The sequence below is a fragment of the Colias croceus genome, chromosome 8, assembly GCF_905220415.1.
Source record: "Colias croceus chromosome 8, ilColCroc2.1".
NCBI lineage: Eukaryota > Metazoa > Arthropoda > Insecta > Lepidoptera > Pieridae > Colias > Colias croceus.
In genome coordinates, this window is record NC_059544.1 from 7,720,839 (window position 1) to 7,745,131 (window position 24,293).

Below are 24,293 nucleotides of genomic sequence, written 5' to 3' on the forward strand. Positions count from 1 at the left end.
TCCTTTAATTGTGTGTTTTATTACAAAATTCCCTCTCACCTAAATTCATCACGTAGGTGTTTTTAAGTTTCCATATGGTTACACATTTAAATACCTACTTATAAGCCAACAGTCAACACTCTAATCTATGAGTGCTGAAAAAGCAGGCGAAATTAAGATCAAGATATAAAATCAACATTAAAATGTCTCTGTTGTTGCAATTTTTATCGACTTTTTCTCCTATTCCCAATTCAGTTGAGTTATTGTACTGTAACAAACATGGAGGTACACTTCAACCTAGCTTCAACCATACTTATGATTTTTTTAAGCACATATACATATAGGTATTAAAACTTACAAGTCTGCCTCTTTCCCTAATTTCAAACCGGAGTAGAATAAATTCTACTCAAAATCAATAAATACAAAAAAGAATGACGAGATACGAATTAAAATAGGTATATAGGTAATTTATTCGTAGCATACAAATACACAGCAAGTAATGTAGAATACGAACCGTTAACATACCGTTAGGTAATTAAGCAGTTTGGGACTAGATGGCGTTGTGTGTATGATTTACAATGTTTAGGTACCTAAAAGTATTTACATTTCAATTTTCAACCGTTTCTTGACCGTTGAATAGAATACAATTGGGTTTCGTTCACAATCATCGAAATAGGACTATTCCTGTTGTACTATTACAACTACAATATTTCAGACATCATGTTGATCTTTAAATGGAGTCTGAAAAAATTTCAATCTTCGCTATTCCCTAACAAAAGCCTCTTGGCAGAAATATCGTTGTGAACGATAATATAAGAGTCAAGATCTTGAGCACAATACACATCGCGACATATTTTTTGTATTGTTCATTTTATTTCCTGGATAACTATGGATCTCTTGTAGGATATTTATTTATTTTTGAATAGTTGCCACCTTGCCTGGGCAGTATGATTTTCAATTCTAAAGTCATGTTCAAATGTGGCCGTTGGCGTATAAGGGAAGGAAACCGGGTAGGTAGGTATATCTTATAGTGTGTAGAACAAACAGTGATAAATAAAAAACAGAATTTCAAATAAATATTATTTTATTATTATCCATCGTAAAGCCACGGACGTCACTACTACCTGGTTAAAACTAAGAGCCTATAATCTTGTAAATATATTCTTACCACCCGTATTTTCTGGTTCTAATAGTAACTTTAAGTTCACCTGTATCTTCCGTAGCGCCTAAACAGCATCAATATTACATTTACTACTTTACTATTTTTATTAACTTTTCACCATAAAGTTCATCCCATAGCCTCATGTTATCTTCATCGACGTTCAAATCACACTTGAGTGTCTTGTCGATAACAAAGCAATATTTGCCTTCTTCTGTGAACGGTTTCCATTCTATATAGCTGAAGTTTGCAGTGGGATTTCTAAAAAACGATAGGTAGATCACGTAATTTTCTTTCACTACTAACGCAGAAACGCGTAAAATTAAGTAGTGAGACTGGAGACTTTATTAGAAACAATGGTTACAGGTTTACAAACAAAAAAGCCATATCTGCTTGTTGCAATTATTGTCAATAAGTAACTTTATCGAGTTGGTAATCTGCAGTGAAAAAATCTATAGGCACTTACTTAACTAGATAGTTTTATAATAAACTGAAAATTTTAAATCTTAAATATCTAAAAATATGTCTAGTTATAAATTTTCAAATAATTTAATGCCTCATTTTATGTCTTGTAGGAAATCATGACAACAATTATTATAGAACTCTATCGATTAGTCTATTACAGGTTCGTATTTGTTCCCTCACGAAGGAGGCATATGTGTCGTATATCGGGTCTCATAGACGTTTCAAGGTATTAAGTACTAATATAGTATTCAAGCAGTGTCTAGTAAGTAATCGTGGTTACATGTACCTACTGTAGGTAATTAATTGTGATACGTACTAGAGACGCCATAATATTACTCCGCCTTGTAAAAATAAAAGAATATTTGAGCGTCGAAAGGCATGTTTTAATTGACAAGGGCAATTAAATGATAACATTGTTTATAAGTAAATTAAACGTTTCCCTATATCCAGAAAGGACTCGTTAAACATATTTCTTGATAAATTATGAGACGTAACAACTTAACAAGTGACTAATGAGCCTTATTTTTAATAGGTAGGTACCCAAGTAGGTACCTAATAGACAGATATTAAAATTTGAAGCTGTCTTCTGTATAATATTGATGGTTTTAAGTTTCGAAGTACAACCTCATTTAACTCGTTACTCGTTTATGTTATTTTCTAATTATAATATTATATATCAAATTTTAAGTTAGTATAGGTACCTACGTAGGTAGATACATATTAATAAAAAAATATCCTGCATTTTGTCTTTCAATAAGAACAATATAAAAGTAAAAATATTCTTACCCGCATGATGCAAAATTAACCCACAGTTTTACAACTTGTTCTATAGCAAACTTTGAATCTTCAGTTAAAGGAATATTCAAGCACTTTATATTGAATAGGTAAGGCAGATCATCTGCATGACAGACGCCGGCAACTTGGTCCATTTTATAGCGTTTCTTTGTATGATTCCTTTCAGTTTCTGTCTTGAATTTGTAAAAGTATACTGGCTTTAAAGAATTTATAAAATGGTAGCGAGCAAATCTTCTAATATTATACGAGAATACACTGTCTGTGTGTAAATAAACTAAATTTTGAAGGATTTTTAATGATATAGGTTTGTTTCCAAAGTACTGCTCTCGCACTTTTTCATCCATTTGCTTTATAATATCAAGCGAAGTATTTAATTTTAGTTCTCTAGGTAATAATATTCCTGTCTTTGAAAAAAATGATAGAGAGTTAATGAAACTTCGACATATCTCTATACCTTCTCCTGATGTGTATCCCAACATTAATGGTATTTTAGCTATTTTTCCTTTTTTTACTAAATTTATCGGAGCATCGCTTAAAAATTTTTCTACCTTTAAATTTGGGTTCTCAATAACAGGTGAAAAGGTCATAACGTCTGATATATCTGGACATTCCGTGACAACGGTAGGTAATTTAACATTTATTAAAGACTCTGATGGAACACCTCTAAGAAATTTCAAAAGCTCGTTAATATCTTCAGTATCTTTTCCAAGTAACTTACCCAGTTGGACTGCTCTTTGTCTAGCATAAATATTATAGCTCCAATCATTAAGACATACTCCGCTTTGACAGATAGCTTTATTAAAGAGACCCTGGCTCATGTCAGAAATCATGTGGTACGATGTAGATGAAGCTCCAGCGCTACATCCAAATATTGTTATATTTTCAGGATCCCCCCCGAACGAGCTTATATTTTTTTTCACCCACCTTAAAGCTGCGACTTGATCTTTCAATCCCGCGTTACCAGGTACTTCTTCGTTATCAAGGCACAAAAAGCCAAATACTTCTAATCTATAATTGAATGTAACTAAAACAACATCGTGCTGCATGAAAAATTCCGGGCCATAATAATCGGAGTTACCAGAGCCGGTATAGAAGGCTCCCCCGTGTATCCAAACCATAACTGGAAGCTTTTTTTCGGGCTGAAGCATTTTTGTATATACATTGAGGAAAAGGCAATCTTCACTGCCCGTATCAATTTTTTCAAGACGTTCATTGTACTGTGGACAAACTGGTCCATGCTCTAATGCGTCACGAATGCCGTCCCATGGTTCAGGTGGCTCTGGTGCCTATAAAAGCGCAATAAATGTCCTAAAAGCAAACTAGCAAGCAATTTAAATAAAATTGATTAAAATTAAAGATATCTTTAAAACATTCAACAGCAATCAGCAGTCTAGTCTAGTACTTATATTATGATATTTGTTAGGGCTTAGTGCTGACCGCAGCATATTATTTTTTTAAATATGAGCTTATGAGTTTTTGTTCGATTACTTCCTGATAATTAGAAGGTGCGGGAGTGAAATTTGTTTGTAAAAAATGGAAAATATTAATAAGTACCTAACTATTAAATATTTCGAAACTCGGGGAAAATAAAAATTTGAAAATACACATCGCACCCTTAAAACATAAATGGCACTAAACGAAAATGTTAATTTTACAGTACGGCCGTTTTAAGATTTTTTAAAAATTGAATTGGTGATATGGAACTAAAAAAATATAAATATAGACTTGTGATCGGATTAAAATAACAGTTTGACTAACGCTGTTTCAGTATCCAGTGGCAAACAATAAAATTATTGATTATTTATTAATGGAGAAGCATTTTAAAAAAATGTTTAGTATTGTGTCGGTTATAGTTTTCTAGTTATTCAAAACTTTTTGCTTAATGACCTCTAAAATGTTATTTTCCCTACATTGTAATAATAACAAAGAGAGAAATAAAACAGTAGAATTACTAAAATAATAAAGAATTATATTTATTTGGCACATGCTCATAGTTTTCGGTCAAAATTACCACACATATTCATAATTAACAAGTCTGTTTGAATCTAGATAAAAGTATTGTCATAAATAACATTAACATTAAAATCTTGTTCTTACTACTTACTAATCAGTACAGTTATTAGAGGTATTTCAATTAATTTGCTAAGGTCAAATTCTTTCCAAGTAGGAACTGTTAAAGTTACGTAAAAATCAGCGTATCAAAGGTTTAATTATCACGGGTCAGTAAAAATCTTGCAGTAACTTCGTTAACCTTCTTCGGTTTTCTATTAGAGTTAATCTTTTTATATATTTTATATCTGGGCTTTATCTCTGTTAAGTTAAAAATAAGTTTTCGTGACTCTTCAGAAATTCTATCTGCGATTTTCAGACGACATGTACTTCCACAAGGTTGCTTAATCATTTTAGCTGGAAAAACGTTTTGAGTTTGAAACATATTTTTGCCTGTATTTATTAGTATCTTCACAATATTTGTAGTATGTAACGATCTTATTCTTTTTCGTTTTCTTGTAATTGCATCAACTGGCTGAGTTGGAGCTTCTTTTGCAGTATCGTTCATCGTTCCTGTGTCATTTGTATTAAAATGTATGATTTCGACGTTATCAGCAGGGTTGGAAGAGGCGACAAGATAACCATCATTCGGAGCAAGACTATTTTTAAGATTCGAATCAGCAGGCAGATGATCACTTATTTGATGATTATTAGAAACTTCAACAATCTGAGTGAAGGAAATGTCATCAATTTTTGCATTTGGTCATTCCTTTTACTTTACATTTTGGGTTCTCTGTTTCGTCATCCGGATTAGAAGGGTCGAAATTATTACGTGTGTCTATAGTACCTACTTTGAGTAATTTGTTGGGTTAGGTTATGGCCTTTGTATAGACAAAGCTGAAGCTGAACTGGATGATGTGCTTGAGGACGAAGATGAGAACGAGCTGGACGACGAAGACGATGACGACGAGTTTGAGTTTGATCTCCTGCATTTTTTATTTGATGGAAAGTTTGTTCTGTCATCGTCTGAGGCGAGAAAAAAGTTACCATCGTCAGTGTTAGTTTGGTTGTGATAAGAGCTTAAAGGATGAACTTCTCATGATGTTCAAATCGGACGCACTCATTGTTGAAAGCGGTTCAACAATATCGGAATTTCTTTTAGAAGCAGGCTTAGTAATTTGAGATCCATCATCGTCATCATTTTCTTTTTTTCTTTGATTGTTCTGAGTTGATAATTCTATTATACTTCTACATCTACTTCTTTTCGGATCCATGATAGTATAATACAAAAAGCCTTAAACAAAATGCCTTTTTTTATTATTAAATTCGAATAAAAACAAAGTCCTAATTAAAGTTAACATAATATAACTGACACTAATGTTATTACGCACAGCGAAAATTTAAAAGCATATTTATTGATTAAATGGCTCTTTAAAGAAAATGCCCGTTATTGAATTTCGTATAAAAACAAAATCCACACTAAACTTATTAAATAACTGGCATTATATTCAAACTGCCACTTATGCATTTACTCACTGTAAATATTCGAAAGCAAATTAATTAAATAAGTGGCACTTTACACAAAGTGCCAGTTTTTGACTCACCTCGACAAGGATTTCCACCGGAGACTTAACGCGAAATGGCATAGTGCCGGTTTATCAATTACCGACCGGACAAATTGTGACAAATTCATAAGTGACACTAGCGACATCTAGCAAAAATATGACGCATTAGAGCTACCGGGATCTTTGCGTTAGGCGCGTTTCGTTTTATGCCTTTTGACTGCATACTTAACTCAAAAATGAATTTTTTTGTATAGTGCCACTTATGTTGATTGTAGTTATAAATATTACAAACGGTGAATTGCACTGCAAAAATTGACAGCCAAATAATTCATTGCATACTACGTCGGTCCAGTGTTTCTGGAGAGTAATCTCTAAGGATTATTCCAACTTTTCACACAAAATGACCAAACACAATTTTGTTTATATTCGTTGCTTATGAATTTTCTCCTAGACTCTAGATAAAACTCTAGACTAGACTGAGGTATAAAACTTAGGCTATTGGTAGATAGGAAATAAATAAAATTTGCAACTGCAAAAAATTATTAGAGTATATTAAGGATTAAAAATTTATCCGTTTTGATCCAATGTAATATCCGATATTGAAAATAGTGAATAAAATATAATGTGGCTTACTACTTAATATAAAACAAATATAATATTTATGTATTGTTCTAGCTACAAGTAATTTGTTTAAAAGGCATTGGGGTGAATATGTTAGCGTGTCAAATGTTTCACAGTGGAAGGACATTCGTAAATTAAAATATCTAGGTAATTATTGATTTGCAAGATAAGTTGTAGCTCTTGCCCGCTCAACTTGCTCTAGGTTATTATAGACTCAGGTAGCCTACTTTACAATAATTTACTTTCGGGCCAATGCTATTAATACTTAAATGAAACGAACGATAGCTATTTTATTGAATTTTACATCGTAACCGAACCTATATGGTAGGTATCTACTACATGTTACAGAACATTTTACGTACCTTGAATCTTAATTCGCCGATAGGTGGCTTTGCATACGGAATGCCTTTATACGCGTAATAAGTCTCGGCGTCCGCGTTACAAACGGCTCCTTTCAACATTCCTTGTTCCACTTTGACGACACTCATCCTAAGAATTGCCTGTTCTGTGAAATAAAAATAAATTGAATATATCGTTGTTCCAATTTTTTTGGTTACTTAGACGTGTGTGAGGCTTTACGACAGTGCGATAAAAATTCGAATACTTTTTGAGAGTTATTAAGATAGTCAAATAATTATTACGCCTATTAAGTTTAAATTATGTTAGTTTAGTAGATTACACGAAATGACAATTGTTTCTTTGATTACCTAGTTAATTTTTCTCTTAGGTATCTAAGTTTTTATGTAGGTAACAAACCATTAAAAAAACAGTCGATTTGTGTGCTCGGTCCTCCTATTTTTTGAAGTCGGTTGAAAAGAAAGTCGGATTAGTTAGTAATCCCATTCATAACTCAATCAAGAAAATATTTTAAGTATTTATTGTTCTCTGTGTCTCTACTCCGCATGGATTATCGTTTAAAAAAAATACAGTCTACCCGGGTGGAACGGGGTGTAATATTATTCGCGCCAGCATGCCGTAATTTCTAGATAGGTACACGAAAAAAACATTTTCCTCAACCGACTGCAAATGTGAGAAACTTATCTGCCAAAATGTGTATTAATTTTGCCAGTAATGAATGCAAAGATAATCGATTAATATAAATAAATTTTATTCTGCTATAGTTACGCAGCTCAATTAAAACAACATCTTATTATCTTGATCAGACTCAATAACTTTAGAATATCTCAAATATCTACATCAGTATTAATACCTAGAGCACCTTTACCAACTCTATTATTTTAAATAATTTAAAATGTAAGTGGTAATTACCTACAAAACTGTTTTCCTGGCTGATTTGTTCCAGAGTAATGTTTTGACTGATTCTCTTAAATAGATATGCTTCTATATAGGGTATAATATAAGTATTTATCGTACTAAGATAACACCATTATCTGATTAAACATAAAGACTAAGCAAAGATCCAACTCATTCAAGTCTATAATGATTATATGGCATGAATGCGTATTCAAATCTAATTGAAAATAATAGTTAAATAATTTCGTATTCCCTAGTTACTATTAAATATGAATTCTACAGATAAATTAGACTTTAGTTTATTAATTATTATTATTATCATCATTGAAGATCGAAATGTCCACCTGTGCGGATTATTTTTTTCCGTTAGATCGAGGACTTATAATTTTATTTGCTCAAAAATAGCCTTTCAGTTCTTTTTTTAGTGAATGTAAGTATATTATTATGTTATGCCACAATTTCGAGACTGTACAAGATTTAGACTGCTCGATATAATTTGATAAAACTAATAAGTAATAACTTACATACTTATATCTGTTGCACTTGGTAACCCCAAAGAGAAAGGAAAAAAGGTTTTACTATTTATTTTTAATTCTATTCTATTTATTTACATCCCTTCCTTTAAAATTACGTAAGAGTGATTGAAAAAACATAAGCAGCAGTTTATATTAGCAAATTGATTACATGAAAACTCATTACACATACCCACTTGCAGACAATTTTTTACCGTCAACTTATCGCAAATAGATTGCATACTCCCTCGACATTCATTAAAAATTAATATCATAAATATACCTAGTACAGGATATTCCAAAGAATAAACCAAGGTAAGGTACTTATGCTTACTTGTTTCCGCCACTCTTCTTACATTTACGTATGTTCTTTTCACAGATTTGAGAAAATAATTTTAATTAATTAATTAATTTGTTACTTAGGTAAGTAAAAAAACTTAGGTACATCATTACATAGATTATAAACCTTAAAAAATACCTCACGTAATTTATGGATTATTGGGTCTCCTGGAAGGCGGAAAATTTAACAATTTACTTACCCCGAAATACTATGTTAAATAATATTACTTTTAAAATATTATCAATTCATTAAAGCACAGAGATGAAGTGGTGACAATATATTATAATTATATTTTGTAGTAAATTATCAACACATGTTTTAAAACAACCCTTGAAATTCTTGAAGGCACTTGAAGTTGATAACTCACTCGACTACTGACATAGTGGTGGTAGAGACAAAGCCAACATTTAAAAAGTCATGGAAATTGCTAACGACTTAGCGAATTTGAGAATGATTTAAATTTATACCAGCAGACTGAACACGTAGCTTTAGAAATTTAGAGACATTTAGTGAAACCACGAAAATCATACCTACGGTTCCTGCATTTGATTTCCTCTGCTCGGAAAATAAAAGCCGCTAGCAGATTGTCTCAGCGTAAAATATTATTTAATAAGTAAGTAACATTAAACAAATATTATTTTAATTAAATTTAATATTGGTACAATTGGTTGAAAAATTAGCAATTCCCAGTATGTTGGGGTAATGATGTAGAATATAAATTACTCACTTACCACATAGAATGGCAGGTATGAGGTAACCTATTAAAAACTCGAATTTCTATTACCCGAATTTTAAAACCCCGAAAACGGTTGTTAGAACTTTTAAAAGACAGATGTAATGAATGACAAATTTTTAAAATTCCTTTTTTAATTTCCCATGGATGAATCAATTTCCAGATGCACCAAAACCAGATTTTTAAAAAGTATTTTTTTGTTTCCCGTATTCTCATAATCCAGATCTCATTATACCAGATTCTCAGAATACTTTATTTTGTTTCCCATCGTACCATTTTCCAAAAAAACTATTGCCAAATTTTCATAATCTTTTTTATTTGGTTCCCATATAATCGTATAACAGATAAACTATTGCCAGATTTTCATAATCTCTTTGATTTCCGTACAATCGTGATTGTACCTTTACTATCGACTGAAAATAAACATTGTCCGTAAGTACCTAAATTTATTGTTTTACTTGTCCATTACAGACCGGTTTTAGTGTCAAATTCGACTCAGTAGGTTAGGTTAGGTTTGAACTGCGACCCCCACTGCCAGAACCGACTGGCTATTGTTTTATTTGCCCATTACAGAAAGGTTTAAGTGTTAAAATCATTTCAGCAGGTTAGGTTAAGGTTCGTGCTGCGACCCCCTGGAAGGATTTCGTTTTTCTGGATATGGTTTATTTGAATTTCAAAAATCTGGACATTGTTTGTCTGGATATCAATTAACTGTATTTCAAAAATTTTTGTTTTAAAAATCTGGCTTCCGTGCATATGGATTACGGTCATCTGGATTTTGTGCATTTAGATTTCGTATGTCTGGAACTCATTCGTCTGGATTGTAAAACGTCGTACAAATGAAGAAATGGGCAAATAAAATTCGGAGTTACGATTATACCTATGGCAAACAAAACTTCGAAATTTTAAAATTCGGGGTTATGAAAAAATGTCCAAACGTTTTCTGGATTATGATATTCGGAATATTAAAATTCGAGATTAAGATAGGTAACCAGAATGGCAAGCTAAAGTCCTACCCATAAAATAGAAATCGAGTATGAAATTCGAAGCACTTTTGTAAGTTATTTTGGAACGTTTCGTTGATAAGAATTTTTTAAAAATGTTTGTAGCTCACTGAAATATGAATTCTTTGTACGCCTTTACTCCCAAGTGAAGCGCTTTGGACCTAGATAAACAGGTCATATTAGATTCTCGATACCATTGCTTTAATTTTAATTGGTAACGTTCTAATATCAGAGAGAATTTGTGATACTTAAAGCTTGTTTTTGCGGTGAGTAATGAAAGAGTCGGACGTTTTCGTATAATTATATTGTATGTGTGTGCAGTGAGATCAAAGGGCGTGTGATAAATGTATAGGTGAATGGTGATCAAAGAGTTCTAAAACAAAAATCCCTAAAAACTATGGGGGTCTTTGTGGTTTTAGTGCTATGACAGTTTGATGCTTGATCTTCCACGCTATAAATTACTAAGTTATTGTTAAGAAAACGATGTAATAATATCGTAACGACTAATGACCTACTCAAGAAAAATATTTACTTTTATCTGACTTATTACATTAGAATAAATTGTAATAAACAAAATATACCTACATGCCCATTCCGTCAATTAAAAGAAAGTATTAACGAATCTCGATATTATAATACTTTGTTGGGAGATCAGATATATCAAGTAATGAACCTGAAAGTGATGCCTTATTAGAAATGCTATTATGGACAAAAAGAAAGTAACATTTTTCGTCACATATCATTTACTAGCTGTGCCCTGCGGTTTTACCCGCATTGCTCCACTCCTGTTGGTCTTAGCGTGATGATATATAGCCTATAGCCTCGATAAATGGGCTATTTAACACCGAAATACTTTTTCAAATCGGACCAGTAGTTCCTGAGATTAGCGCGTTCAAACAAACAAACTCTTCAGCTTTATAATATTAGTATAGATTAGTATAGATGTAGGATCCGAAATAAGATACATATACAAAAAATGTATAATAATAATTATTGATATCCATGATATGAGGCAAAACAAATGTAATAATTTTTTTTTATTTCTTTACAATTTTATGTAATAAGGGATTAACAAATACGCTATACTACCTACTAGCCTACACATTCATTAAAATATTTCATTAAATGAAATGAATGAATGAATACTGTCGATTGTGCCAGTTATTCTGAGCTTCACGAAAATGGGAAAGTAATAAGTTCAACATTGTCGGGACTTTTAATCGAATGCTCTTTTCAAATGTGTAAAAAAATATTTGAGAAAACTCTCGAGTCTCGGCGCTGGTTCTCATGCTAGGATCGGCAAGTAATCCGTTTGTACAATTTGTAAGGAGGATCATTCTTATTCGATTTATTCTAAGTATCCATTCCATGCAAATTAACTACTTTTAAAATGTATTGCTGCTAATTTTATTTTCTTCTATTTAATTGAGCTAACAACGTTCTTACTAGTAAATATTTTTAATATTTTTATATACCAACATTCCGTTTTGAGGTTCTATTTTATAACATATTTTTTATGTACCTACTTATTTTTTCATTTTCCATTATTCTTATACAAGAATTGTATAATAATTATTGATGTAGAAATTTCAATGGCTTTTGTTGCAAAGTTTGTAACAAACAGCAATAAGCAATCAATTAATTAATAATCATCTTGATACATACAAGCCATCGCGGATTTAGAAATCTTCGGATATATAGAGGTATCTACATACCATAGTAAGAAACAAGTTAATTGTTTTTTATAACTTATCAAATATACTTATCTTTGCGATATTCCTTTCTAATATTTTCTATACTAAGTTTCTACAACTACATCTATATGGAATTGAGTATACATACGAATCAAAATCCTATCAAAAACCCTTTGCTCAGCAAAAGTGCATAACAGATAAGAATCTACAATTCGTTAAAAAAACAATTTGAAGCACCCGCACGGGAAACAATTTCGCGGTTCTTTCCCCATGGCATTATTAGGGTCTGGCAAAGAAGTGATACTATTTGGAATTCCTTAGGGTATAAAAGGGGAGTAACAGAATGAAAACTGCTCATGTGAAAATGCTTTCATTGCTTTTTATGCACCGCCGCCGGCTAGTAATATATTTTGTTGTTTCAAGGGGACGAGAAATATTATATCGTGGCAAAAGCTCTTGTTTATGTCCCCTATTGTCCTCTCATCTATGAGCAATAAATGTTGAGTGTGAGGAAAAGTGTATGGTAATATATTTCAAGTGCTTTTTTCGTTCCTGGTTCTGATGACATCGTTTTTGCGAATAAATACTGAAGATAATGCAGAATGCTGATTAAACTTATGGTAGAGCCAATGTAAATCTTTCTTGCTATTTATAATGTCTTTACATTGTATAATGTATTTATAATTTACTAGTGGTCCGCCCCGGCTTCGCCCGTGGTACATATTTCGCAATAAAAAGTGGCCTATGTCCTTTCTCGGGTATCAAAATATCTCCATACCAAATTTCATGCAAATTGGTTCAGTAGTTTAGGCGTGATTGAGTAACAGACAGACAGTTACTTTCGCATTTATAATATTAGTATGGATTTGGTATAATGATAACCAGTGAGCTTAGATTGTTATTAAAGGCCCTACATCTCCACGAGGACGTGTTAGCTAGTGGCTATTAATGTACATATCATACGTTATTTTTTGTAAGATAAAATATTTCAGATTAGATTCAAATCATACAAACGGAAACCATCAACAATAACATATTTGGCACAATGAAAGCTTTAGTGGCATTTTTTCTAAAAATTTATTGTTTTAAATAGCAAAAGCTGCGTTTATATCACAGATATGATAACTGACAATTAATGTCAAACGCTTTTTCTAGTTTTGGATATCTGTCCTGACGATCATAGGAACACTAACTAATTATATCTCGCCGGTTTAGTAGCTTTTTATTTATTCCAAATAGAAGCATTGTCTATGAGATATAACATCAATACAAGTTGTTATTATAATAAAATTGTAACAAATTATTCTGCTGTATTGTGAATTCTACTTATCATAATTATTATCAAGGTAAATTAACATATTAAATTATTGTATAATATCGTTATAGTACTTATATATTACCAGTAGGTATTTATTGACATTTCCATTACATACAATTAATATGGCTTTGGATCCAGTTTAAATTCTTTCTTATTGGAGATCTATTTTTTTTATTCAAAGACAACTGTTATTATTATGATTATTCATGGATTATTCAAACGCTAGCACCCTTTTTAAATGATGACGTTTGACGTACTATTTAGCGCGGGGTACCTACGCTTGTAAGAGCAGTTGCATAAATTTGGCTAATTTGACACGCAGTATGGGCTAAGGGGAGACAATCAGGCAGCGAGGGACCATACGCCTACAGCGACGTAAGTACCCCACCCCTACGTTCATCGTAATTGCGCAACCAACCCTCACTCAAAAGATAACTATTATGGTTTTAATATCACGAGATCGTGTACCAAAGGGATGATCATAATTTAATTATACACCCCGTATTGTTTGTAGCACGACGTCTGCTTAATGATGAACTCGTTCGACGGTCGATATCGAAAGTTTTCATATTTTGGTGTCTGGTCTTTTGATGTTTATTGATAAAGCAGATTAATGTACTTGCATCATCACCACAGCCCATGTTTGTCCACTGCTGGACATAGGCCTCAGTCATGGCACGCCATTGAGCCCGGTCATTTGCTCGTTGTCGCCAGTTTTGCCCAGCAACCCTGCGGATGTCGTCACTCCACCTTGTAGCAGGGCGTCCTACGCTACGTTTGCCGAGCCGCGGTCTCCACTCTAGTCATACTCTAGTACATGTGTGCCCCAGAGGCTCCATTTATTATGTATAATTTATATACAACCAGTAAAGATAACGCCTGACACAAATATACAAAAACCTGGCTGGCCGACTTGTATGAGGAGTAAAAGGTATAATCTAACATAGGTACAATATGTTATGTTATATGATCCTGTGTTAGCAGGTTTGTATAATTCGTCACGGACGAATTCTACCTATACCCGTGGCCCCGTCGTTTATGTGGCTTGACGGAACACAGTAGGTTTTGGTCGGTAGGAATCCAACATAACCCGCGGCCCTTTCCCCGGAGGCCGTGGGTATCTATGCAAGATTTCCCCACTCAAAAAAAAAAAAAAAAAGGTTTGTATAATTCCTTAAATGTTTACTTCATAAAAGTATTTTTTTCTTAAAATAAATAATTACATTATAATATGGTATTTACTTATGATACATACTAAAATTTATTTTATTTTTAAACTAAAGTCTTTTAAATGTCTACATATCTACATTTTTAGGTAATGCAATAATCCACCGTAAGTTTATAACTACAATTATTTTTTATCTTATATTAACCCTTAATTCACTACCTGAGTCCATTGGACTCACATCGAACTTTCAAACTATTATCTAGACACGCGGCAGCGTGTCAAGCCGAGTTCAAGCGAAGAGAACTGGCGAGCAGCAGCCGTGTGTATATTTACACGAACCATTTCGAGCCACTTTTCACCCCCTTATAACTCGAAAACTATTTGAGTTAAATAAACCAAATTTGGTACATATCAAGAAGACCTCAAGATAAACAAGAACCTTAAATTTCATAAATACAGATTAAACAGTTGCGTAGATATTAATATCCAAAAATCGCAATTTTTAAGACTGACTGACTTATAGACATATACAAAACCTAACCCACTTCCAGATGACCTAGAAAGTTCAAATTTTGTAATCAGCTAGGTAATAGTGAGTGTACAAAGGAAAAAAATCAGAAAATACTGAATTTATTTGTATTTAATTTTTTTTTCAATGACATTAATTTTGTTTGTATGGAAAAATGGAAAAGTTTAAAAAAATAGAAAATAGTATATTCACCTTACTAGTCTTAAAAAATAGATCAAAACTAATCAGTGGCCGAAAAAAATTTTGAAATCCATCAATAAATGACTGAGATATAGAATATTGAAGTTTACATATTTTAGGACGAAACATCTGTAGATTCGAAGCGCCTCTGACATCACACTCACTCGCGCTATTATCGCTAGGGCGGATAATTTCGATTGCATGATTTCTTTATTCAAAACTGTTATTAAACGTAAAATAAAAGAAAACTGTTATAAAAATATTGCTCATACAGTTAAAAATAATATATAATTTTACATATTCACATTTATTTATTCTTTATTTATGTGTGTTTAGTTTAGTTTTAATTTTAGTGTAAATAAATAAATAAAATCTTTATTTTGCTTTAAACATGGTATTCAATGGTGATACAATTATATTAATAAAGCACAAACATGTTCAGCCAATACAAGCATGCAAAAATAATTATATAATATACATATATAAAATAAATGGTGTAATGGAAGAAGGCTTCGTCGAAGGTCGGAATGATTTAATTTGCGTAATATTAATATGAGTGAAACATCTTTAGGCGCGTTTAGAGTAAAATTTCAAGATCGCGTCATGGCAATACCGTAACGTCATGGAGTAAGGCGACGATTCTTCGATCTTTGCATCTTGGTAATTATAGTGTGTGTACAAATTCACGCTGGATGTTTAGAAAATCATGTACCTAATCTTTTAAACAGAAAACGAGTGTAAAAAATTGCAGATAATGACGGGGCAATGTGCGCTGACATTCATAACATATAAGAAAATATAGAAAATAATACTAAACAAACCATACAGAGAAACCACAAGAAAAAATAAAAAAATCGTATATAAAAAGTATTATATTCATAAAGTAAATCAAATTTGCAGAGTAATTTTCTGTACAAAAAGTAATGATATCCCACCAAAAACATAAATGTAAAATTTGGAGCCGAGTTCAATCGTTGACTTAATTTGCCAAAAAAAGAAATGAGATCTAAATGTGTGCCAAGTTCAGCAGACAGTCCAGAAATTTATTTACAAAGATGTATTAAGTTCTTAAGTTGACTGAAAACTCAATTGTTTTATTTTCCCTTAGAGAACAATGTTTATTCCAAAATATAACTTTTTTAATTTGAATAATATAATTATTTTCACAAAGCAAACAACTAATGACCTATTGAACCCCATAATTTGATGAGGCTAGTTTTTAGACCCTCACAAAATATAAACAGTATGTAAAACTAGCCTCATCAAATTATGGGGTTCAATAGGTCATTAGTTGTTTGCTTTGTGAAAATAATTATATTATTCAAATTAAAAAAGTTATATTTTGGAATAAACATTGTTCTCTAAGGGAAAATAAAACAATTGAGTTTTCAGTCAACTTAAGAACTTAATGCATCTTTGTAAATAAATTTCTGGACTGTCTGCTGAACTTGGCACACATTTAGATCTCATTTCTTTTTTTGGCAAATTAAGTCAACGATTGAACTCGGCTCCAAATTTTACATTTATGTTTTTGGTGGGATATTTTTTTCCCCTGGTGACTTATTTCCTCCACCGTCTCAGTACCTTCCTGCAGTGACGCGGGCACCGCGGTAGTGAGACGACGTGCGCCTGCGCTGCGTAATAGGTAAGTTATTACGTCGAGTGAGTCCCATGGACTCATACTAGTGAATTAAGTAATATTTTATTTATTTGTTACGATTCTTAAATGTTGCTTATTTGTCGTATTAATGATATAAAAATATGTATTTTAATATTTGTTGTTGTTGTAGGTTTGTAAAATGGATCTAAAACAACATAAAGTTGTAAATATGAATGAAGACCAGGCAGATTCTGTTTTGGAATCATGGATCACACAAATTATGAATGATGAAGATGCGAGCCACTCTGAAACCGAAGACAAGTTATCTAGGACAGAAAGAAAGTATTGTTATCTATGTAATTACAAAAAGAGAACAAAGACTGCACATTTATGCACTAGATGTCTGAAGCCTGTATGTTTGAGTTGCTCAAAAATGGTATGCCGTCGTTGCCTGTAATCGGTGGTAATATCCCATTGCACGTTTTATTTTTTTGTATAGAAGCGTACATTTTTGTTGTTTATTTTCGGTTTTGTATTCCTTTAGAAGTCTTATAAAATTAAAAAGAGTTATTAGTTAAAAATATTTGTTATTAATGTAGGGCTTTGAAAATAACTCTGTTTTTTAAGGCTATTAGAATAAGTTTTTTTTATTTTTAAGAGTATTTCAGAAGTTTATCCAGTTTTGTTATTTTTGTGTAGTGCCTTAATAAACATTTAAAAATAATAATAAAAAAACTTAATAAAAAAAAGAGTTTTATTTGAAAAAAACACGCTAAGAAAATATATGAGTCCAGTGGACTCATGGAAGCTGTTTATGTTAGTAAATTTCACCTAGTGAATTGAGGGTTAAAAATAAACTAAAAGTAAGCTATTACAGTAACAAAAATAAAGCTGAAACAAAAAATTCAACCCCAATTTCTGTTAAAACATTTAGGTATCACGACTAAAATATCCCTTGTATTTGGATTCACACCTAGTCACAATTTGAATCAGAAATACTGTTTACAACCTTTAAAAAGTTTTATTATATCGGTTTCGCAGTAAGTATACGTCTTAGGATTGGACAAAGCTACTTTTTGAAATCGGCATGCGAAAATATGTTATCTGTAGTTCGAAATCTATTTCCAGGACTATTTGTCGCGAGTATGCTCCACGTACCTAACATAATAAAGTTTTGTGTTCCAGCAATGCGATTTACTACGAACTAGCCACAAACCGGATCCCACTATATGCATAATATTAAACAAAGTCCACTACTGCAGTATTTTTCTGTTTGTACGGGCTAATCTCAGTAACTGCAGTACGAACTTTTCATGTGGCTTCCAGCTTTCACCATAGAGATATAAAGCACACAGATCATATAATGGTTTGGAATTAAATTTATAAGTATCTAATCTCAAAGTTGCCGACCTAATTTGTAGAGATCTTTTTAAATATATGTAATAACATTGTGATTTGTTGTTTAACTGAATAATTTTAAATAAAATAATACTATATACAACGGAGGAGAGCGGAACAAATTTAAATCCGATTTTTTGGGGAAGTCTGTTAAAAATAGATCAGAAAGACGGGGTACCATTATCTATCCCACAATAACGTAAAACTATGAAACCCTGCGTGTAGCGGGGATCTGTCGATCACTCACCGTTCAGTTTGTAATTTGAGGGATTACTAAAAATAGACCAAAATTCACGGAAAGCAAGGGATTGTTATGGTCATTAATTACTGTCTCGTTGATTTTCAATATCATACTAGGATTGACATTCAGACTGGGTTCAATGTGGTTCAATGTTGGATGGGGACTAAAAAATTGAATTTTTCAACAACAGCCATGTAATAAGCATGTAAAGTTAGCGGAGTATAGCGACTGAAAGCTGCAGTCGTGTCGGACTTCTGTGTATGTAGTATGAAAGTGAAAAAGTGGATAAGGAGGTGCACTATAATAATAATGAGAGGAGTATGAATTAGCACATTCACAAAATAAGCGCAACATTTCTTGCATTTATTGAAAATACATTATATCTGTTGTTCTTTCAATGTTTTCTTTTAAACTAATGGGAAACAACGGTTGTTCTTATTTATGAACATAACAAGTTTCTCGGGATGATAGCAGGATATTATAGAAAAGAATAAGAATGTGGAAAGTAGACGTCATACGAGTGTATGTTTAAAACATCCTTGTTATAAAATGCAGAGTAATTATCTAGCTAAGTTGGTACGCAAGGCAATACGCAAGGACATTTTGTTTGTTTTTATTAATTCGGTTTGCATGGTTTTCTTTTCGTACATGAATAATTTAAAGGTTGTTTTATGAATATTCAACGGGAACGATAGATAAGTCTACATTTTTACTCTGTGATTCAACACTGTTTTGTCTCATGCCTGTTTTTATCCTTTTAGATCGTAGAGTACCAAAACGTCCGCGCGTTTATAACTCGATTTTCTTTGTTATTTTTTCGTTTAAAAAAAAAATTATCGACACGAAAGATTGCACTTACAGGTTAATTTTACATTATGCACATTTTTGTAACTAACCAACTTCCATACATAAATAACAAAATCAAACTTATAATGATAATAAAACTCTTTATTGTAAGTACTTACCTATCTACAACAGTCTTTGATTATTTATTTCAGCTAAGTATTTCGGTTAGGTTATAGGTACGTTATAGATAAACCTAGAAGGTATTATTTTATAAAAATCTAAATTATAAATATATCCGATTTTATGAGGATCTAAATTATAAACATATCCGAAAAAACTACAATGAAAAATCGTTGAATAAGTACCTACTTACAAAATTCATTGATTAATGACGCCTACTGAAAGTAAACAATCTTTTTAATTTAATAACAAGTTGCATGAAACATCAGTGTAGGTATACAATTTAGGTAAATACTTTGTTTTTATGTACGTACCTACACGATTTTTTTTTGCAATTTATTTTAATTAATTTATATTAATTCAATATCCTTACACATCGTTAGCTCTTCTATAAACTGAAAAATGAAAACGAAATAAAAAAGAGAAATTTAAAAATGAATTTTAGCAAATCACCGAATCTATTTTTGATAGGGTCGTTAAAGATAAAATAATAAGGTAATTTTCATCTGTAAAATATACATTTTTGATAAAGTATAAGTTATCTTAATTATTTAAATACGATCTATCCAAATGCATTCAAAACTAGGTAAAAGAAGAGACGGTTTTGCCGTTTGCGTAGCGTATAGGTATCTTGTTTCTATGCAATAGATAAAATATTATTATATATAATTAAATACACTTTCTTTACCGTATCCAAACGTTTCCTAATTTTAATATTATTCAAAACCCGCCGAAACGTGAATGTATTTATAACCAATTTTATCTCTATAATATTGTTTATTGTATCTCAAACGTTGGTTTTGATAATAATTACAAAAAAGAACTTTGTTATTGAAAAACCGTTGAATTTTGTCTTGCCTTTGCTTTGTAGTAAAATGTACGCCTTATAGCGCGATGACGATGACGGGTGCCACTGTGGGTGCCACGTATCGTATTCGTATTTCGTAGCAAAGCTAAAGGTGCCTTTGTTTAAAGGGACAAGGATTTTACGCGCGTACCTATATCCGAGGAGCGTACTCATATTGTTCGAAACACGTCTTATTTTCGGTGCACGAGTGGTATCCGATGTTCGAAACATTGAATATCAGTTTCTATATTTGATTCTATTCTTCTATTCTTAGAATTGCACTTTTATGGAGCTAAATTAGCTTTGTATCATGAGCCTTCATGATAACGTTCGCGTTATCATCTGACAGATGATAGAGCAAACGTAAAGAGGCTCTTAAATTTTGATTTATTACGATTGTTACTTTCTAGTTTATGTTTGAAATTCATCAATAGGCAATTGTCAAGAAATTATCCTTGGGAATATAAATATATTATGTCCATTCCAATCATGGCTAGCCCCATAGTTTCTCATTTTTGGGCTATATGGATTTTATTACACGCTTTTTAAAGGCACTGCAATGTTTTGTAGAGCTCATGCAATCTGTTTGTAATCCAAAAATATGAGAGCATCTAGTAAGTATAGAATTTAGTGACAGACAAATTTAAATTAATATTCCCCTGTTTTTTAATATTTCATCTCATTTAATAATACGCCTGTGTAATTTGTAAGTGAGGCATGTGTTATTTTGTTACCACATGATAATCCGTTTTATTAATACTAGTAAATGTAAAATATAGATCGTTACAAGAACCATTTATCTAAGCCAGTCGGTTGCAGGGTATCGAGCTTCTGCTGACGTTTACCTACTAGATGAAGACGACTTCTAATGTGATTATGCACCTTGATACATATTAAGTAGCCAGTAGGTACATCTACATATAGAACTGGTTAATGATACATTGATAAGCTTTTAGAAGATTTGCATAACTTCTTATTTAATTGAAATTTGAAAAAAGTTCTATTTTTTATTCGATTTTAGGCTTCCGAACATCAAAAACAAAAAAAATACGGATCACTTTGTTGTCCGTCTATCTGTCTGTCAAGGCCCTTTTTCTCAGGAATGAATGTGTATCAAGCTGAAATTTTTATTGAATACTCAAGTCTACGGTCCGTTGAAGCTGTGAAAAAATCAATCTTCTTATTTAAGCGAATACAATCGTAATTCGTAAGATACTTACAGCCATTTATGCTGTTAATATTTGCAAAATTCGACATTCGCAACGGAATCAAACCCTACAGGGTAGGTACTTCCCATGAATACAGAATCTTGAAATTTGTACGAAGCACCGACTCATAGCACAGGTAAATGAAAAATTGTAATAAGCATTGAGATATACACAGTAATAATACATAGTAATATTATCTCAATGGTAATAAGTATAAATTTACCTACAGTACTTAACAACAATTAAAAAAATAAAATGATTAAATACGGATTAAGAAACTCTCGGTGCGTGACATCGATACCTAGTCAATTTTAAACATGATACCTAATGAATGAATGTACTATAAACTATGCAAATTCAGCACATAAAGGATTTATTATTAGTATCAACCTTTTATATCTTTTTCTTATATATTTATATATATATAGATTTTGTATTAATAGGTTATTAATATCTTTAAGTATCTAATTACTTAGTTTGAATAGATATAATTAAAATACAACTTTACAGTGAGTCAGTTTTTGGCAAAGTACTAGATGTATTATTAGGTTTGGGACTTAGAACTCTCTACTAACCTAGTACCTAGTAGGGGAAACTTGCCTAATTCGTACCACTTAAGGAGAACCTCAAAAATTTTGGAAATGAACAATGATACACAGTTATTTATATTAAGTAATTATAATTTCACTAATGTTCTATTAGTATTTCAACAAAAAATAACATATATCTTATAAACTTCTGAGAAATAAACAATTTTCAAAAACTTAAAAAAAGTACGATTTAAGACCATTCATCTTAAATCGTACTAGTATATTCTTAAATCGTACTTTGAGATCCTATCATTGGTTTACAGTCTTAAAAATCACAATCTTAATAATCTTCTCCTCTTTTTCTTAATTTTAATGTACCTAGATTAATTCTTATTAATACAGCGGATGGTCTTTGCCAAATCCTGACAGTCATCGCAGTAATAACATTTTGTTTTTTTAGTTGTCCCTGCACATAGCTCATGTAGGTAATTGTGAAGTATGGGTAGGTACCCATACTTCACAATTACCGCATTTAATCATGTTTTCTTTATCGTCTTCTTGACATATTTTGCAATACCAACTGTCATTTTCATCTTGTTCTTGTTTCTTTTTCTTGTTTCCTTTTTGAGGTGTTTTCGTTCGTTCGTACAGGTACGTTTTAAGAAGTTGCTGCGAGTACGAAATAGGCACAAGTATCAAAAGAATTTCAAATTTGCCGCAAAAAAAACTGTCAACGAACAAGCCGGCTTTACTATGTGAAATATATTCACAAATATACGCATAAATATAAAATAAACAGTTAAACAACTTATGAACGGTATACTTGGAAGACAGTTCTTGTGAAGTGTGCGAAAAAATTACTCAAAAAGTAAGAAAAAACTTACTTGATAAATATTTTAGTCGGGAGCAACGTAACAGGTATTTATTTGTCACATGGCAATATGGCCGACTATTATTGACATTTTATGCCACCAGAGGCGCCGGTAACTATTACCCAAGCCGAGATATAGACGAGGTACGATTTAAGCGCAGGTACGAATTATGCAAGTTTACCCTAGAAACTAGAAAGTAAACGATATGGATCTAGTATATATATATATTAGGATCTACCAAAGTTGTGATTACGAGCATAAAAAATATCTCTATCAATCATTCACTTTTTTTTATTTTTTATGTAAGTAGGTATTTTGATTTATTTATATTTTTTTTCCTCTTTTGTAGCAGGTGCAACGTTGTGTCATAGTGTGTTTGGAAGACTAATGAAAGGCAATTGAATTTAAATTTTTATTAAATCTTCTTATTAGAACCTCCCCAAAGTCGATTATAAATTATAAGTAGTAGGTACCTAGGTAGTTAAATGTTTATTAAAACTATTTTTCTAATAGGTAGGTAGGTAATAAATAATTATTTAGTCTCGGGTCAACTCAAAAAATCCTGTAGGTACATATAATACCTATTATTCTTACAGTATTAATAGTAAGTAGGTAGGTAATTAGAAATGCCGTATACTAAGTACCTAGGTATAATTATTAAAATCATCGATCATTCCTAAATATTTTCGTTCCCTGCAAGTTCCCTGCGGTTCAATCCCTAGATAAAACTTTAAGTAGTTAGGTAGGTACCTACCTACCTACTGTGTATGTACAATGTACATTGTACATATAATATATCTATTTCATTTACATTCTATCATTACATTACATTCTATCATAGGTATCTATAAATCAGAATTTAAAACAATGTTACACGTTATGATGGACCATATTTTAATTGAAAAGACATTACGTAACACAGCACAAGTGTAACAAAATTAAATGTAGTATTGGTTACATATTAGATAGAAACAAATTAATCATCTCATCAGTTATGTGTTGCAAAATGCAATTATGTCGTTCAATAATGAAAATGCAAAATTATTTTTTTATTAAGATTCAAGGGTGACAAGATGTGATAAATATTATTATTTATTATCATGATGTGTTCTTACCTTGCATATTGGCTCAGAGCTACCATCTAGTATCAAACTCGAGAGATACTTCTTTCATAAAGCAAGTTTAGCTACCCATATAAAAAAATAAAGCTGTCTAGGGCGTCGTTGCCACTCGGCACTTCATTCCGACTTCCGAGCAAGACAACGAAGTTGAAAACTTAACTTTCGTCCCTTTCACTTTTTTTTGTCTCGCTCGCACTTATGGGCG

The 24,293-nt window shown here is 31.7% G+C and overlaps 1 protein-coding gene across 2 annotated transcripts; it reads right to left on the reverse strand.

The window, feature by feature from the left end:
* Positions 1 to 1,084: 1,084 nt before the first annotated feature.
* Positions 1,085 to 24,232, reverse strand: LOC123693877 (juvenile hormone esterase-like). Of its 2 annotated transcripts, none has more exons than XM_045639140.1 (4): positions 24,083 to 24,232; positions 6,936 to 7,078; positions 2,390 to 3,684; positions 1,085 to 1,399 (listed from the first exon to the last, which is right to left on the reverse strand). In XM_045639140.1, exons 1-4 carry the CDS (start codon positions 24,087 to 24,089, stop codon positions 1,231 to 1,233), a joined length of 1,614 nt encoding a protein of 537 aa, XP_045495096.1. In that variant the 5' UTR covers positions 24,090 to 24,232; the 3' UTR covers positions 1,085 to 1,230. The 2 variants fall into 2 exon arrangements, with proteins under 2 accessions (XP_045495096.1, XP_045495097.1); XM_045639141.1 differs by lacking the exon at positions 24,083 to 24,232 and adding an exon at positions 7,843 to 7,881.
* Between the last annotated feature and the right edge of the window lie 61 nt (positions 24,233 to 24,293).

Excerpts from the sequence above, each read along its gene's own strand:
- LOC123693877 (XM_045639140.1), bottom strand. Across the intron at positions 3,685-6,935 it reads TCGGCGAATTAAGATTCAAG|GCACCAGAGCCACCTGAACC; the intron begins GTACGTAAAATG and ends GCGCTTTTATAG. Across the intron at positions 1,400-2,389 it reads GTTAATTTTGCATCATGCGG|AAATCCCACTGCAAACTTCA; the intron begins GTAAGAATATTT and ends ATCGTTTTTTAG.